This window comes from Charadrius vociferus, unplaced genomic scaffold, assembly GCF_000708025.1.
Source record: "Charadrius vociferus isolate BGI_N301 unplaced genomic scaffold, ASM70802v2 scaffold126, whole genome shotgun sequence".
NCBI classification, from domain to species: domain Eukaryota; kingdom Metazoa; phylum Chordata; class Aves; order Charadriiformes; family Charadriidae; genus Charadrius; species Charadrius vociferus.
In genome coordinates this window covers 3187583-3206295 of record NW_009648894.1, presented here as the reverse complement: position 1 = coordinate 3206295, position 18713 = coordinate 3187583, and the positions used below count along the sequence as shown (strand labels likewise).

Here is an 18713-nt window from a genome sequence, read left to right as displayed (position 1 = left end):
TATTGTTATCTTTTGTGCTGCTGGATGTTACAAGTATGTACGTATGGATCTCAGATTGAAGATAATTTTTAAAAGTGTCAAAGTAATTCTAAAAGCCAGAGCATTAAATAAAGAGAATTTTTGCCTTGATAGGGTAAATTATCTTGATCTTGTATTTTTTTAGTGTCTTCTATTTCATTGAAAAAGAATCCCTATCTCTTTAGGATCCTCCTAACATTGACAAGAAAATATTTGAGCTTTCCTAGCAGAAAAGGAAAAAAAAAGGGATTAGAAAACAGATGTAGTAAAGTAAATCCCTCACTACAGTCCTAAACTAATTTTCAATTTCTGTGTTCCCCCATAGCTTTAGATACTGGTTTTGCAAAGGTTATTCTACAGAAAGCCTCTTTTTTCCAAAGTATATGGGGTAGCTCTGGTAACTTTGGAGTTTCTTTTCAACTTGGTTGACATAGTTTCTTATCTTACAAAATCCAAGAGTACAGTTCTGTCAGAAGAATTAAAGGAATGGCTTCTGGAAACTGCAAAATTATGAGAGATTAACAGGCAAGCAGCCATCTTAATGCCCCTCAACAAATTAGAAAAATAGGATCTACTACAATTACAAATGCTTCTGCTGCTGTTCCTCTGGAAAGGGAAACTTACTTTACTATGCTTCAGCACATCTGCTCTTGCTTAAAGTTACTGCTGAATCCCACATCTGGATTCTGCTAGGCAAAAGAGGGAGACTGGGTTCTTGCCCAGTAAAATAGAGTTGCCCTTACCACAGGGCACCAATGTCCCACTGTACCTAATGAACCTTCTACTGGGGACGGGGGTGAGCACAACTGATTTTCCTTAAAGTTTTAGTACTTCGTGTAATCGGAGACATGCTCAGGTCTGACTTTGCCTGTCTGCAGGAGCAGTTGGTAGAGGTTCTCTGTACAGGACAAAGAATTCATAAAGAACTTTTAGCAGATGGTCTACAAGTTCTTTTTAATTTAGAAATTATTATTATTGCCCTGTGTGTATTTTTCCATGGAAAAGATTGAAATCTAAAATGAAAATTGATAATTCCTGCTTTTAAGCAATTTCTGTAATAACAAACCATATGAACTCAGTATCTTTCACTTCTGATATGGGTGTCTCCTTACGTTTCGATGTCTCTCACAGTTTTCTATACAGAAGGATTTATAGTCCAGACCCTAATATGGCATCAGGTAAATAATGCAAATTCTAGGTTCGTTTTTCAGAAGTCAACCTTTAATATCATTTTATTTTCAAGTATCTAAACTTCAGATCACCAAAATTCTTGCCAACCTATGAATATTTTTTCTCATTTTGTGTGAATTATCCAATCCTAAGATGTCATATTAAGAGCTTAAAAACTATTTTACAGTCTAAGATGGTATCTTTCTTCAGAAAAACAAATATCAATCACTGCTCTCTGCTGGTGCTTCTGCACTGAAATTCATGCCTCCATTTATTGGCTCTTGGTTTGAGAAGGAACAACCACCTCTACCATCAAACTAAAAACAACAAGGTCAGCAATAAATATCTCAGCAACAACTGTGCTGGGAGTTGAATTGTCTTCCTAAGGCATGATCTTTTCATTGGATGTTTAATAAAATGCATTAAAAATCCTGGAAGCAAGAACTGTCTTGTAAAGAAAATTCCTGTGCTGGTCATTTTAGCATGGTAACTCTCTCAGTGCGTGAAAAGTTCTATCAGATGAGGTACCTGTAGCAGAGTGTACAGTTTGTGGATCCCAAACGGACACTGGCACCAAGATGCTCAGAACTGCTGACATCTTGTTTGACGTGGGCATAGGCAGTAGTGGTAGTAAGGTTTTGAGCCAGCTGTACTGTACTGTGGCATTTGTGGTCTTTCCAGCATGTAAAAAATGATGTTTGCAATCTGAATATTATTTGCTAGGATTTGGTGCCTTAATGTGAGCCCAAATAAGAATTTAGTGACTGTGGGACTTAACTTTTGTATGTATGGCTACAGAAATTGTAACCTCTGGTTTCTCTTAGTCTTCCTTAGAGAAAACATTTAATTTCCCTTGCTTTCAGCAGTTCCTTGCCTAAACCAAGTATCATTCACAATTGGGTATTCAAAGTAGAAAAAAGTAATTTAGCACGTGCTGGCAACACCGAATCAGTGAGCTGATAGGCGCTCCCTGAGCTCTTATGGAGACAGCTGTTGAAAGTGAGGCATCAAGCCAAGCTTTGCGGGGCTGAACGGGAGAAGCTCCCAGAAAAAGTGCCCTAACTCTTCCCAAAGCAAGTACATGCCTGAAGCAGACAGCTCCAAATCCAGACCTACAGTCTCAATAGGATAACTTGATTTAGGAAAGAATCACATGTTTTATTCATTAAACTCTCATTCAACCAAGCCAAGAAACCCGTAACCTTTCTCCTGGAAGGATAGCTCAGTGCAAAAAAGAAAAAGTTGGTGTTTCGCCTTTCTTTTTTTCATGTCTTTCACCACAGTAACCGCTCCCTGACTACAATGTGCTTATAAATGTTCATAGGTGTTCAGAGTGTGTACATCCACATCTTAATGAGATCATAGAAGGGACTGACGGGTCCCTGACGAGTGCACTGACAGTGCACTCACAGGTGCACCACAGGACCAGTGGTGATCTGTCCTCATCTTCTGGAGGCCCCATGACATTCACCATAAGTCCTCTGAGAGCTCTGCTTTTGAGCTGACAAGAAATCGTTGTGTAGTATTGTCCATACAGCTGCCAAAGGCAAGAGAGGGTGGTACCACTGACTGTGCTTGTAGCGTGTTACCAGTCAGGTATACTTTGCTACATGCCAACGTTCTTAAACACATGTCAGTGTTGGAGATCAGTGTCTCCTGATCTTGTTTCCTCATCCATGTTTCCAGACATGAACTTGCTCAATGACAGTGGTAGAACACACAGTGCCAGCATACAAAGTAAACCCCAAAGCCTTCCCTAACCCATCCCCATGTGACAAAAGCAGATGTCTCTGGGTTTGGTGCTTCTGTTGTTACATTAAAATGCTAGCACTTTGCCTTTCTTCTCTCTAGAAATCACTGGCAAAACACTGTCCTGAACACCAATCCCAGAAGTGGGCTGTTTGTTTCAAATTGCAGCAAAAAAACCTTGGAGCATCGATGCCCAGTTATATGGCATATCTCTCTGATATGCTTCTTAATCAGTAATCCAACTCTAATTCATCCGTATCCATCATTCCTGAGGTCTTGTAAAAAGCAAAAAAGGTTCGGGGGAGCTGCAAGTTTGTCTTCAGGAGAAGATGTGCACGGGTCAGGCAGCACCACTGTAACTGCTGTCACAGAAGAACAGCCAGACCGTGTGTACGTAATTCTCTAACAGCGATGAACCACTGCCAGGCTTTTCCACTGACCTATGATTTCAGTCATCACAGAGCATCATCTGTGCACTTGTTTTTGCCTATTCGTTCATGCAAAGCTTGCCCAGAGGCACTCTTAAATAGCCTGGGATGTGATCTGATTTATCTTTAGGGTACATTGGGCTTGTGAAGCTCATTTTAGCGTTCCACAACTTTCGGATGAGATCACAGTACCAGAAACTGTTGTTTGCCTTTGTCCAGACATCGCAAAATGGGAAAGATTTAAATCAATGAGAAGCTGTTAAGCCAGTCAGTTTGAAAGATTACTGTTCTTCTAAAGCTCTCCATGCTTTACCACCAGAATTTTCCTATTGCCCTTTTTCTCTTTTTTAGGAAAAGCTCTGACTCAATGACAATTTTTATTAGGCTCCCTTTTTAGATTAGTTACATGAAGTATTTGTATTATATCCAACACATAGTTCATGTGTTCAAAGTTTCTAAAATATAATCTTGTCTGCTAAAGTAGCAGTTAGGAAACAATGACATTTACATTAGATGTGTAAGAGATTAGAATGAGCTAATTAAATTGACCTTTAAATCTCTCCACCCTCTTGGAGGCTGTGGCTAATCCTTGGCCTCCCACTGTGGAGATAAATATCCGTGCTGTGAACGTTTTAAGCAAAGTGGGCAGAGGAGGAAGAGCCTCACCAGCAGTTTGTCTTTGAAGAGGAAGGCAATACTTTGCCAGTTATAAATATAGCTTGCAGTTGGGGGGGACGGACGACGACAAGCTTTTCCTGTACTTTAGTGGCTCCATGTGTTTTCTCAAAAAAAATTGTTTCAGTTGGAGAAAATAGCTCCAAACAGCTTAACTTGTTGCTCTTAGAAACAACCAGAGTCTCTCTGGAAATTGGTTTACTTTTTTTGATATCTGGTGTTGGTGTAACTAGCATTCTCAATAATATCATTAATGTTATTTAATTACAATAGGCTGCTATTATTTTGACCGATGTGCAAGGTAAAAATAGACTTCCAAAGGATAAAGCATTAGGTGGTGTTTTAGCTGGCTTCTAAGGACCTTGAGGATACCTTTTATAAAGTATTTGGCTTGACATTTTGTGACTTTGATTTTTAAAATGCCAATTATTGTGGGGCTTTATAATTAAAAAATAAAAATTATGTAAATGGCAGATTATTAAATGACAACAATCAAAATTCAGTTGTCAGTGAGCAATTGACATTTCATGTAGTGAAAACCTGCAGAAGGTGCAAAATCCATCCAAATGGCCAAGTGGGATAAAGACAAGGATAACACTTTGATCACCTGGCATTCCCAGCCTGTCCAAATGAGATGCCTTTTAATACAGTCAGATGAATAGTTATATGGATAAAATGGAGTGTAGAACTACAGAGGGGGGAAGGCTGTGTTTGGGGAGGTGGTAGCTCTGAGAAGGAACAAGAGGTCAAAGAGGACAGGAATGTAGCACTATTGTGAGCTCCTGACTAGGAGTAACTGCACCCGTGGGTGGATAAATTGGAAGGTATAAAATAAGACCAGAAAGAGCTCTAACTTTTTTTAACATCTGTTTATTTTATACCTGAAGCTAATACTATATATAGTTTTGGTGCTAGTCATCTTAAAAAAGGATGTTGAAAATGTGGATATAGAAAAAATACAGTAAAATGGCATCAAAGGAATTTAAGGACATAGAGAATGCCTTGTGGTGGGATTGACAGAGTTTGACCTGCTGCACTTGCAAAAATTAGAATTGAGAAGTAAGTAGTACGTGAGTATCCTTGCAGAAAAACAATACAAGATACTTTAGGAAAGAATACATAAGAATGACCGGAAAAGGAAATAATTAAAATTCAAAGTTAGACTCACCTTTTCAGCAACAAAAATTATTAAATACTGGAAAAACTACAGTGGCGAATCTTGATCTTTTGAAGTTGGAAAAATCCATATTGCCTTTCTGGAAGTTGTACCTCAACCAAAAGCAGAGATTGGGGTTCAGTTTAGGAATGGCTGGGTGAATTTGGATGGCTTCTGATGGGTAGCGGTTGTGTTGGATTCTAGTTTATGAAATTCTATTGAAAGCTCCAGAAGAGCTCCTGTGAACTTCAAAGAACTGTGGATCAGATCCAAAGAGCACCTGTGGAAAAACTTTTTCCTTACCTAGTATATTTTTACTGTACTGAATAAAACTGCACAGATAGCTGAGAGTTTGGGAAGGAGATGCTGAGGGAAGATATTAGGACAACAGTAAAACTAAATGATCTATGAGTTAATCTGCCAAAGAATATGCTGTTCTTGGGTGAAATGATGGCATGCAATTTAGGTGTGCTTTTTCTATCAAGAACTCTTTGGGAAATGAAATGCCAGGAAGTGTGGTGTAGCTTTTACTTATTTATATTTAAAGGTGTATTTTTATTATTTTATCAGAAATTAATTCTGTGGTATGGAACAAATTCTTTGTGATTTGTACCCTCTCAGCACTGAAGACCAGACGAGTATTTCTGGTTGTCTGCTACTCAGTGCAATATAGGTGATATTTTTTATATTGATGTATTTAAGGGCAGTGAGACTTCCAGCCAGTGATTTCTCAGAGGGAAACTATTTGGGAGAGAGGGGGAGTTACGTGAAAGAGAAATTTATCTAGTAGAGGTATCTCTGAGCTTGGCATGTTAAACGTGTCTTCAGTTGTATAAGTAATTACACAAGTAATTTAGCGTAGTCTTTAAATGACCTCATAAAAGTACTCACACTTTAAAAGTACAAAACCTTTTCTTTCTCCTGAGACCAAAAAAACAGCAGGCACAAGATTAAAACTTCACGAATGAGAAGTGAATGGGGAATTGGCAGAACACACGCACTTGGAGCAGGAGACTTGCAGTGAGTTGCTAAGTGAAGTTGTTAAGCAGAACAGGGTATGCGTGGCTGACAGATGTTTTAGTTGTGCCAGAGGACCGAGGCACACCATGTCAGAGGTGGAGAAGGCTGGGAAAATCTGAAGGGGACAGGGCACTGCGACCCTCTTTTCTTTGAGTTTTGTGCTCACTAACGCTATAGTATAAGCAAGTGATTTTTATTAACTTATTATGACTACTGCTCCAAAGTTGCACAGCTAGATAGGTACTCCACTGGTGCCTCCCACAGTATGGAAGTGCTCTGTAGTAGCAGTAAGTGATGGTACAAAGATTGTTAGATCATCAAACCTGTATCTTTTGGAGGGTATTTTTTTGTCACTATCTGAAGGATATCCTCCCTGTTATGGCTTTATGGCTCATAGAACTGTGCTAAGTGAGGAGTGGCTCATTTCCCATCTGTTCATATTCCACTTAGTCTTCCCCTAATTAAGAAGCAGAGCTAGAGGGAATTCAATCTGGTATTTGCCATGATCTATCTCTCTCTGACTCTCCTTTTCCCTCCATCAACCCCGCTTATATTTTCCTTTTGAAAAAGGAGAATGCTTGAGTTTCATTCTTTATTTCTTTCCCAGTCCCCTACAGCAGCCTCACCTGAGGAGATACAGCAGCTGGGGACGGCGATGGGTCTCTTAGCTGAGTTTACTGCTGAACAAGAGAGCAGGGGAGAGCCCTACACTGCTCTCTTTAGGCAGGTTCAATCAGCTTTTCCTCCAAGGCATTTGTGCACAGATATCTGTAGTATAACTTATTTTACTCCCTTTCTGTACAAATCATCACTGAAATGCATCTGTGTGTTCTTGCAAAAGTCATCTGGATCACAGGAGTGTTTTACCATGTACTGTCTCACAAAACTGCATTTGACAGTAAGAGACAAGTCTACACAGTGCATCCGATGGCAGTCTGAACTACGGAGCAGAATAAGTCAAATAAATGCATGTTTTCAGTCTGCCTGATGAGCGCTACTATATGTTTCTTATTATTGTCTGCATTAAGATAAAGATGATTGACTTAAAAACTTGGGTTAGATAACCTCAGAATAAGTTAAACTTTTTTACCTATCTGGGTATGTCTAAAATCTTATTTTAAAGGAGAAAACTCCACACACTTTACACACTTGGTGTAAAGTGCCTATTTGGCAGGGTTCAATGGGGTGCACAATGCTTTGATTAACAGTGTCGGGTCAAACATCTAAGTTAGCTTTACCTACATCAAAAAGGAAGGATCTTTGTGTTTTTAAAATATTTTTAAATAGCCATATTTTTCCTCTTTGAAGCCCTTAAACTGTTCTAGTTTGATCCTTTCAGAGAAGCTGTTCCTTGATCTTACTTGCTAATGATGATTATCAGTGCAGGCAAATTTTTGTCTTTTTATTTCAAAACTCATTGTCATGATCAGGCAACAGCATATGTATTTTATTGAAGACCGATTTCTAACTGTAAACATATATAACTAGTATAGCTGAGAGGTAAGATACTTTGCATCATACCTAGAAGCTTTACTTTAGAAGGATTTTGAACTTTTCTCTGTTCACAGAAGTGAGAGTTAACCATTACAAATAAACCTGTCCACAGACAAAACTCAGCCATGCATTTATCAGCACAAGAAAGTGGAAATGCAGTTACTAGTAATTAGCACAATATGATGTAATTAGATTTTTTCCCAGCTTTTTAAACCATACTAATTTAATAAACTTATGCAAGTATCAAAATAAAGCACAGCGAATAATAATATTAACAATATCCTCTGTGTTCTACCTTCCTTCCCAGTTCAAAGGAACAACATTCTGTATCTGAAGGGAGCATTGTATTGAGAGAGTTATCACAGGAATGGAGAGTTAGTAAAAAATAAAGTGTCAAAGAGGTTGTTTAATTAGAGGTTGTTTTTATCTTAAACATCTGACCTTAAATTCTAATAATAATATTAGAGTCAGTGTATTGTCGAGAGGGCATTTGGGTTACCTCTGTGTGTATGTAGAAGTGCTGCTTGGCATAAAGTTGGTTGGTTTATTCTAACAAATTAATATGCATGTGGTAAAATGATAGCTGTATGCATTCTTAATTAAGCTTGTTATAGATAACTAATAATAAAGTAGCCATCTACTAAAAAATAAATGCATCACCATTTCTAACCCATTAAAGCATTAAGAAACAGTAAAGTGTGTGCTAAATAATTATCTACAGATGTATTATATTCTCCTGTTAGCAACATTTTTTGGTGTGATAGTTGTATTTGCAAATTAACTTGTCATTATAGTTAGCAATCAGGCAGAATTAATTTCCATTAGGAAAAAAGCTATTGTTGGAAAAATCAAGAATCAGTAAAAAGTCAGTAACTTTATGAGGTTTCCTCCAGTTGATTTAAAATATGACTAAATTTATTAATTTCTATTTGAATCTGACTAATTTTTTTTTTTTTTTTTTTTTTTGTCTAGCCTGAATTGTAATGAAAGAAGCATGATAAAAGGAGTACTAGTTGATTCATTCTCTCAGTGTAGCGGCTGTTACTTCTTTCTAAGTCAGAATTTCTTATTGCTTATGCTGTCCATATATTTAAATGCATCGAGTATCATATTCCATCATGGGGGGGGAAATCTGAATAAATTTATGTTTGTTTTGATGGGTTGCTACATAAATATACATATATACTAGATTTTGCTGGTTAACGATGGGGTGAAAGGAGGTTCCTGGAGGAAAGCAGGAAGAACTTTATTTGAAGGCCTAATACTTAGCATAGCTCTCCTGTGCAAATAGCACTTATGAAGACAAAAGGAGACAGATTTTAAAAGAGCAGATGGTTACAGGAACAGCATTCGGAAGATTTGAAGTCAAAAGTGGTTATTTTTGTCCCTTTCTGGCCACAGAATTAGTAATTGAGCTTCAGCAACTGAAAAGTCCAGAGAAGAAGCATCTCCCATGTGTTGTAACTCAGTCAAGACATTGCTAGCAAGACACTGAGTACTCCCAGATCTGAATTTCACTCAAATCTGTCAAGTCTTTTGGTGAAGAATATTAAAATATACCTGAGAGAATAACGCTAGTTCAGGTCCTCCTGACCATCTTCCCTTTTTCCCTTTGCCTTCAGAGGTTCAGTGGCAGACTAGCAAGTACGCTTTTTTGCAACATTTTATAGCAAAACAACTTAAGTCTCCCCAGGTTAATTGCTTTCAAGGTATATACCACATGGCTTACAGTTTGAAGACTAGGGTTCTCTGGGAAAAATACATTCAGAAAACTTTGGTTACGGCTTTATTGCAATAGTTAACCTCAGTATAATGCACCTTTTTCTGCTGGGAAAAATAACAAGTAATGCACCTTTTTCTGCTGGGAACAATAACAAATAATTACCCACTAGCCTTTATTATTGCTTACTGAATTACAGCCTAATAACTTAGCAGTAGTTTAATTCAGTACATACACTAATGATTACACATGCGTTTTTCAAAATTAAAAGTAATCCTTATGTTACATCATATTTTCTAGTTTGTGATGAAGGTAACTGAATTTGCACAATTTTTTAAAAACTTCTGTTATCAGTTCTTCATCTTAAACTATTAAATGTATGTCCTGGCAATAAAGCCAAGTCCTGACTCTAGAATAGAGGGGGTTTCTACAGAGGATGGTTTCTAAGACTAATTTGATTTATGATCCAGTTTGAAAACTGATGAAGTACTGATATCAAGTGTAGCATTAAGAAAATTCGATCTGTTTATGATACCTGTTCTCTTGAATAGACTTCATCATTACATAAAAACATTTCAGTGGTGGAGTGCTGGGAAATTAATTTGAATAGTTAACATCTGAAAATAGGTAAAGAAAACTGCAGTAATACTTAAATTCCGTTCTTAGTGTCTTCAATGCCATGTGAAGTGATGGTGTATAGGGACTTGCTTGTGTTAAAATTGTCTGTCCAAAAGCCAGTGCAAAGAAGGAACTGAGTCTGCAGTGGTTGTCCCCAAAGCTCTGTTCTGATCAGGCTAGAAAAATTGTTTGTTTATAAACATTAGGGAAGTACTCACATCCTTTCTTTCTTTGGAGAATAGAGAGAATAATGGAGAAAAACATCAGTTTTTATCATAGGTATTAGCGATTCTAGTTCATTGCTCAAGCCTAGAAATATAGAGGGAGAAGTGCATAAAGATTTATTTCTCCTATATGTCATAATTAAGGTTTTTGTTCTAATAAGACCTTGTAGAACTGTGTGCTTTGAGGTGATTTACTGTTATTCCTACTACTCCTGAGTATCAGTTGAACAAAGTAACCTTGTGGGAAAATGTTTTTATTTCATATTAAACTGTGGTCAGAAAGCATCCCACATTTGAAATAAGATTTAGCTGTGCTTAAGGCCTGTTGAAGTCAATGGGTCTCCAAAATACGGAGACATAATTGTATGTGTTCAAGTGTCTTGAATTGGGGCTATAGTTGCCCTCATCTCTTGCTTGAGGTTATTACTTCATAATAATTACTGACCTTCTGTCACTGGGGTTGAATCTACATGTCTAGCGCCTGCTGAAGTCCATAGAATTTGTGAACAGATTTATCAACGATAAAACTTCAAATAAGACATAGCTCCTATAAAAATAAATTTTGGGGGGTTTGGTACCTGGTTATGGTAGACTGAGCCTATTTGTAATTACTTTCTGAAGGCATCATCATTCTTCCAGCGTAAATCTGTTTTGAGACTCAGTTCATGGTGCCTTATCAAACCATGCAAACACATCATATCCTGTAGCTGCTGGAGCTGAACTTTTGCTGTTTAGGAATCTGCAACATTTACATTTATATACAAAATTTTATTAAAACTTTCTGTGCAAATGGCTTTTCTTCTGGCAGGGAGAACATTACACAATGTGAGTGCGGAAGGGGGAAATTATATTTCAATTTAGCAGCAGCTGTTTGTGCAGTATGGTACAACGAGGAGCAATAGCAGGAACTGGGATTTCTGCTACCAGTAGGGATATAACAAATGGGGACTACAAGTTTATTTCATAAACACAGAAGTGTTCCAGCAGTCTGTGATTAACTTGTTTAACCTTTCCAGAGTGTGGTCCATTTTTGTGGAAGTATACAGGAGGTGTAAGAACATCATTGTGTTTTCTCATGACTGTGCTACTGCTGTTGCTGCTTAATTAAAAAAAACATAATGGTGTATTTAAGTATGTAACAATTGGTATAAACTCTTAGCAGTAAAGAAAGATGTTTCCATCCAAAAGCAAGTTGTTATACTTTGTCTAATTTATTATTTCTGTTTTTAATTATAAAAAAAAATTATTCTGAATACTAATACAAAAATACAAAAAAAAATTTTAAAAAAGCAGGTGGCTTCTTTTGCTACTGTTGAAGCTCAAGTAGTCTCAATCTTCAGTCTAAAAATGATCACAATTCTCTAGCAGTTTTTCTTCTAACTGCTGTAGTCGTTAACTAATCTTCCCCTCTTGAGTCTGTAGGAAGGCAGGTCTGGTTTATGAAAGGAGGAACTGTACAGTAATATTACTTGCTTAATGCTAGATATGAAATCATTGGAGTAGCTCTGGTACTAGAACTCAGAAATCTAACAGTGATCTTCTTGATGTACCAGATCACACTGGCTCAAGAGCAAATCCTGCTTGTTTTTAAAGTATTACTTCTACTACGAGTGAATCCTCTATAGTTATTATGGTGTAATATGTTGTTCCATTTGGATTTTCAATTACTATATGTTTTCTTCCCAAAAGCTGATAATGTATAAGTAACAAAGCGCAATGAATTAGTACTCAGCGTTGAGAATGACTTTTGAACCACTGATGGTCAATACTTTCCCCCAAACATTCTTTTGTTCTCAGAATATTTTTGAAGTGATTAGTCAGGATAATGCTGTCTGTGATTACATGCGTTGCAGAATTCAGCTCGGTGCAGGTGTATTGAAAAAGATTTAAAAATAAATGTAAATGGTTTATATTTGTTCTAATTAAAAGTTGCATATTTTTCTCTGACATGATGCTTTTTGTTTTAAATCAATTGACAGAATTCATTGACAAGAAGTGCACCCCTTGCCAATGATTCCCAAGCGCGCAGCGGTGCCCGCTTTCATACATCTTACGACAAAAGATATATCATCAAAACTATAACAAGTGAAGATGTAGCAGAAATGCACAACATACTGAAGAAATACCATCAGGTAATATACTAATTATTATCAGGGTGTGGGAGCTCTTCTTAAATATTATAATGCCAATCTTTTTAGAGTGTTAAAAGTTTTAAATGAGTAATTATGAAGGAAGAGTCGCTTCCAACTTTTTCGCTTTTGCGTGAGCAATTTGTTATACGTCTGCAATTCACAAGGCTGCACACTTCTAAATACCTAAGCTAGCTTTAAGTGAAATGATATGTCTACATGGTGTAGAGACACTAACTTGGAGGCCATAAGCTCCTTTGCCTTACTAGGAAGATGCCCTTTCTCTCTGCTAGTCTGAGGCTTGAAGCTGCTTTATCCTGGGCTGCCTGGGAGATGTCTGTGTACCAGGTATATGAATGGTGCAGGTCACCTCTTTCATCCTGCTCTGATCGCTGAATGTTCTGTGTTTCGCTTACAACAGATTTCAGACAATAAAAGTTGTATTGTTTGAGAAATTAAATATCAGGTATAGTTGATGTAAAAATCCTGCTACTAAAGAAACAGGTTTTGCCAATGTGAATTTCCATAAACAACCGTAAAATCAAAAGTGAATATTGGTGATCCCTCAAATCAGCCTTGATAGCTGTCATACTGTGCCAGTGTATCATTTGTGTGGATGGCACGGGGCGGGGAGCAGAACTTAGGAAACAGGAGAAACCTTAATAAAATCAGTGCTAATTTTCTTAGCCCCAGATCTGCTTGAATAAGCTCTAAAGCTGCGCTAATCAGAAACGCCTCTAAAAATCATCTAAAATATGATAGCCAAAAGGAGGGGGGGTGTTATCCTTCCTTCCATCTTCCTGCTCACTTCTGTGGGTTGGAATTTCAGGTAAAGACTTCAGGATATTCGCAGTTGGTGTGTTTTATTGTTGTTGGTTTTGATGGTTTATTTTTTTGTCTTGCAATGTTTAGTAATTTTCTGGCAGTTTCAACCAACATATAAGAGGAATCTCAAATTCCAGTTTGAAAGCAACACTGGGTGAATATAAAGCACTTGGGTAGACTTTTTTTTTTTTTTTAATACTCTTACTTTTGTAAAACCAGTTTTAAAGCCATCTTTTGAGGTGGAAGGGAGGCAAAAGCAAAAGCTGCTTGTCTGCCTCCCTCTCTGCTCTTCCTGTGTTGGAGGGAGATCTCTGAATTCCCTCCAAGTCCAGAGTAGCTTGGGAAGCCTTCAGTGAGTTAGATAGGAACTCTCTTCTCTCTGTGCGTGTTGTTTTTCTGTTTAAATAAAATGTAGGACCACCGTGTTTGTTTAAACGTAGATAAATATTGTCACTATCAGAAATGTTCACAAGACAATCTTTTAATTACAATTTTACCAAAGATAAATTTTAAACTATTATCTAATAGTAATTTGGGGGTTATTATTTATTGGAGTTTTCAAACTTACAATTTTAGCTTTGATCTGAAAGGATTTTGATCTGTGAAGCAGTACAACAGAATTAAAGTTTTAGTCCGCTTTATATTTGGCATTAGAAGCTAGTATTGATGATCCAGATTTTGAGACTTAATCCAGCTGAAAAGTCATACTGCTTTTCAAAACAGTCACCTCCTTTCAAGAGTGTCAATGAAGACAGTGCTAACATGAGTGAACTTAATTGTTTGGAATCTTTTTTCATTAATGCTTTCAAACATCAGGGTTCATAATAGGCTAGGTTACAAGGAGTAATGATCTGAAAGTTGTCTGTACCAGGCATCTGATTTCACTTTATACTGAAAAAACATCCATATAAGAATAGAAGCATACGCTTACTTAGTAGCATCTTATATATTATTGCTTCAGTATCTTAAATAAGTTGAGTCTGAAAGCTTTCATTGGTGCTTCCAAAACATTCATAAAGATATGACTTGTATTTCTTTTCGTCTCAGAAGTTGAGAACACTTTATAAAGTGTACTAAATGCTGAATAACTCAAGTACAAAGACAGTTTAATAATTGGACTTTTTAATGAAATAAATTAATTTCAGTATCTTCAGTAATGTGCTGTTAGAAGAACAAAATCGTTCAAATTAATTAAAGAAAATCTAAATTAATTGCCGCTAACTCTGCTGATGGTTGATACCATGTCCTATGTGTTGCTCCTGGAAACTGAATGCTTGGAATCATTAGGTATGGCAGCTTGTCCTCCCATTTCTCTAGAAGTTTTTCAGACAAGTGAAGCTTATCTCAGGCTGCTGGACAAAGTCTAGAGAACTGACTGTCCTGGTGGGAAGGTTTTAAATAATCCTCTTGACCAAGTCATCCCACACAGATTGGCCTTAGACTACATTTCGACTAGAAAACAGTGCAACACTAGATGACAACCGTTGGCACTGGAGCTCATTAATGGTCCCTACTGTGGTTTTGCTTTGGGACAGTTAGCTGTCTCCCAGATAATTCTGGGCAAGGTTCAAGGTATTAACTCAGTCCAGTTACTACTGCTTCTTAGTATTTTGAATATGAGCATCCTGTTTAATAATTTGGATGCAAGTTATTCCATTCTGACTGGAACTGACCATAGAGAACAGTCCAAGACCCATCTAATTCAGTGGTATGGATGTAACTATGGTTCTGTCAGATGGCTTAGTTGCAGTAGTACAAGGCTTTTCAGATGCTGCACTGGTACTGCTGTGTAAATCTTTGTCAATAAAACAAGTTCTTTCAGGTTCAGTTTTATTTTGGCATACTTTCTTCTGCCAATAGAGTAAATATCAAGTTCCCTGTACTGATTTACATACCTATCTTACTGCTCAGTATCTTCCTTAAGTGTAATTGTTGCTACAGTTGAAGAGGCTAATTGTAATTACACACAGAAGTACCATAAATACGGGATTTTTAGGGAAAAGTCTGCTTACTAGTTTTTCTCCAATTTCAGTTCACTGATCACCAGTAACACTTACCACATAAGTGAAAACTTCTGGCCCAGTTAAGTTTGCTTCACAGCCCAGGTGTGACTGTGTTTGGGACTAGTTTGGGACTTCTAGTGGCGTGCCCTTCCATCATACCCTCTGTGGTCTGCTCTTAGAGCAGAGCTGTATTTGAAAGGTTCAGCCTTCCAAGGAGAGGAACATGCAGACATGTTCATATCCAGTTATGTAGCGCAGGAATAACCTTTCTTAGGTGCGTGAAGACTAGGGAGGTGATTCATGTGAATTTTAGAAGACTGTTTCTCCGTTGTTAGAGATCTAATACCTGCAAAGGACCTGAAGTTAGATCACGTATCTATTATGAACAGTGACTTGTAAACACTTGGTATCTTGCACCCTCTTTCATCTGCCCAAGAGGGCGGTAATTATTTTCTAGTTACCTCTGACAGGAAACCTGGTTTGGTGGGAGGTGTCCCTGGCCATGGCAGGGGGGGTGGAACTAGGTAATCTTCAAGGTCCCTTCCAACTCTAGCCATTCTATGATTATGAGTGAAATTCATGCCATTTATGACAGATCATCTTTTTCCTCTCTCTCTCTCAGGCTTTTTTTTTTTCCCTCTACAAATTCATTCCAGGTTTCTTCCATGGGTTTGAGCTCTGAATGAGTTTCATTTAAACCATGATATTTACTCACCTATTTCCTTATTAAGTCTAACAGCTCCAAGCTGATAGAATCATTCTAGACCTTGGAAATACCTCTGTCCTTGCTTAGGGACCAAACAAGCCTTATCAAACATTTTCCAAGATTCCTTGAACTGCTTAACAATAAATGCAAAAGGGCAGCTATCTTTAAAAAAAGAATACTGGGGAGGGGACCACGTCAAGTCAGAAGTGTGAGAGACTAGGTATGTTCTCCATTCACCGCAATAGTCTTCCTCCCTGGCACTTGGAAAATAGCTCTTTCTCCTTGCTCCTTTTTGAACTACAAAGCTACCAATGAGGTGTCTGGGAGTTAGTGTGGTCAGCAGAGAAATGTAGCAGGGCAGTTTTCCCATGAGCACCTCCAAAATCCAAGTACCAATGATTTTTTGTAAAGTCACCAAAAGGTTAGAAAGAGACATGTAGACTGCCATTGGGAAGTAGAAGTAAAGGTTTTATCAGTAACTGGAGGTCATTGAGATGTATAGTCCACAAACCCATCCAGTTCCTTCCGTCCTTCCTCTCTCTGTCTGTCTGAAGGTGCAACAGCCCGTCTGTTATTTGGCGCTGTGAGGAGCTGAGGTTACAGTTACACAGTCTGTATACTTAGGTATTTACGAAAGGGGCAGGAATTGTGCATAGCCTGTAAACACTTGTAAGTCTAAAAATACCAGGTCTAGTTGCCTGGGTTTTAGTTAACCAAAGTTTTAATGGAGTTGACTGTACACCTTAGAGAAATCAGGTTATTTTCAGGAAACAGAATGGCTAGTAACTTGTTAGGAGTGAAAATGAAATAAGTTAGTTTGGCTGAGTTAACTAGCTTTCTCCTTTCTGGGTAGAGCTCTATTGCAATGTCACATGGCATTTTTCAAAAGTAATCAAGTTAGGTACATCCTAATTTACAGTATTATTACCACTATTTAAAATACAATTATCAAGAATAAAACCAAAAAGATCAAATTGCAAGCCTACATATTAGAAATGTGTAAATAACTAAAAGTGAACCAGGCTTGAAGGAGTGTCAGGAGAAGTTACTATAGAAACAGCATGTAAGTATAGATAGCGATTCCAAATTAAAACTGTTGAATTGTAAATAATAGTCCTGACAATTTTAAATTATAGTTGCTATACCAAATTATGAGTTGCATTCATTCGTTTACCCTGTCTTATGTGATGCCTTTTTCTTTTTAGTGGCAGTCAGGCCTACAACCTCAGACAGATGGTGAACGCTTCAGTCTATCAGTCTAAACACTGACGCTTTCTGTCAACTCATCAGATGAGTCTGACGCTTTTAGTACTGAGTAGGAACACTAGAGATCATTATTTTCTCTTACCAAGTTTAAAAACAAAAAAAAACCACTAAGCCCACCACTTCCACAAAATAGGGGGGAATCATGTCTTTCTCCTTGCTTAAAGAGGCAAAGCATGTTGTTATTATGGCTAGATTATAGAGTCCATCATGCATGGACCAGCTTTCCATTTACATTTAAAGACAAAATGGCCCAGAGCATGAACCAGCTAGGTTTCTAAGTAGTATGGTAAATATAAATACATATGACATACTAGGTTCTTACACTGTGAATTTCCGTGCCAACTAGTTTTTAACTACTGTAATATTTTCTCATACATAGTGTAAAATGCTGCTTTTTAGCCACATTTTAATGATAATTTGCAATTGGTTTGGACTGCTTATATTTTCATTATACCATCAGTTAGTAGAACTCTTGTTGCTACTCTTAGGTAGCATTACTTCAGCTGAGGTGTTACTTCAGCTGAACGTCATTTACTTGTCAAATGCACTTGAACCATCATTATGCTCAAATGGGTCAGACTTTGAAATATTAGAAAAGTCTTTGTTGTATGAGCTTACTACTCAGACGTAGTTTGACCATTTAAAATTGTGTAAGTTAATCGAGCATGTTCACGTCAAATACTTAAATAGTGTTTGAGGACAAAATCAAATATTCATTTGAAATACTTCCAAATCTAGTGCTGTTTTGTTTTAAATCTATGCTCCTGACCCCAAGAGCATGGACCAGTGAACTGGAGTTAAACCTACCGCTCCCGCTGGCATTGTTAAAGGAGAGCTCAGCAAAGTCATCTGTGACAATAAGTGCGTTGCCAGGATTTCATCCTATGTTTAAGGGACAGGTAATAGCCTGCTTCCTCCTAAAGGCAAACTTTCCATTTCAGCATATATTCAAGCTATGTTTATATGTTGATTTTGGATGTATTTTCCTGTGCAAAAAAAATATTGAGTAATTTAAGTAAAATACAGAATATACGAATGTAGATACGAGTATATATGTAGATATTTTATAAACTACAAATATTTTCAAGGGCAGAAATCAGTGGCCATTGAGTAAAATTCTGGTGGCAGATGTTCCAATTTCTGAAATGTCGGAATCAAGGTACCCTGTCCTTCCTAGTGAGCTTAAACTTGCTTTAAAGATTAAATTGGTGTAAATTGATGGAAAAGTGGAATCCTGTGCTCTTTGATAATAGATGACAGGCAGGATGGAAATTTTTAAAAATAAAATGAAAGCAACTTGAGTGTCTCAGAAAAAAACAAAACCTTTTGCACACCTTTTTTTTTTTTTTAATTTTCATTTAAATGGACTTCAAAGGGGATTTATTATTCCTCAGTGCTGACACCCAAGTGACTTAGGTAAAGAAAAGAAATTGAGAAGCCATCTCAAAGCAGGTGAACAAGAGGGAATTGTTAGCGTACAAGCCTTCCAGTGTAAAACTACTCATCAGTGTA

At 37.3% G+C, this 18713-nt stretch overlaps 1 protein-coding gene across 1 annotated transcript in view; it reads left to right on the top strand.

Annotated features, from left to right (window-relative positions):
* Window positions 1-18713, top strand: part of PIP4K2A (phosphatidylinositol-5-phosphate 4-kinase, type II, alpha) — a 67224-nt gene that overhangs the window by 20644 nt on the left and 27867 nt on the right. Inside the window, exon 4 of the mRNA XM_009887134.1 lies at window positions 12252-12404. Coding sequence (XP_009885436.1) covers window positions 12252-12404 — 153 coding nt within the window. The remainder of the gene's footprint in view (window positions 1-12251; window positions 12405-18713) is intronic.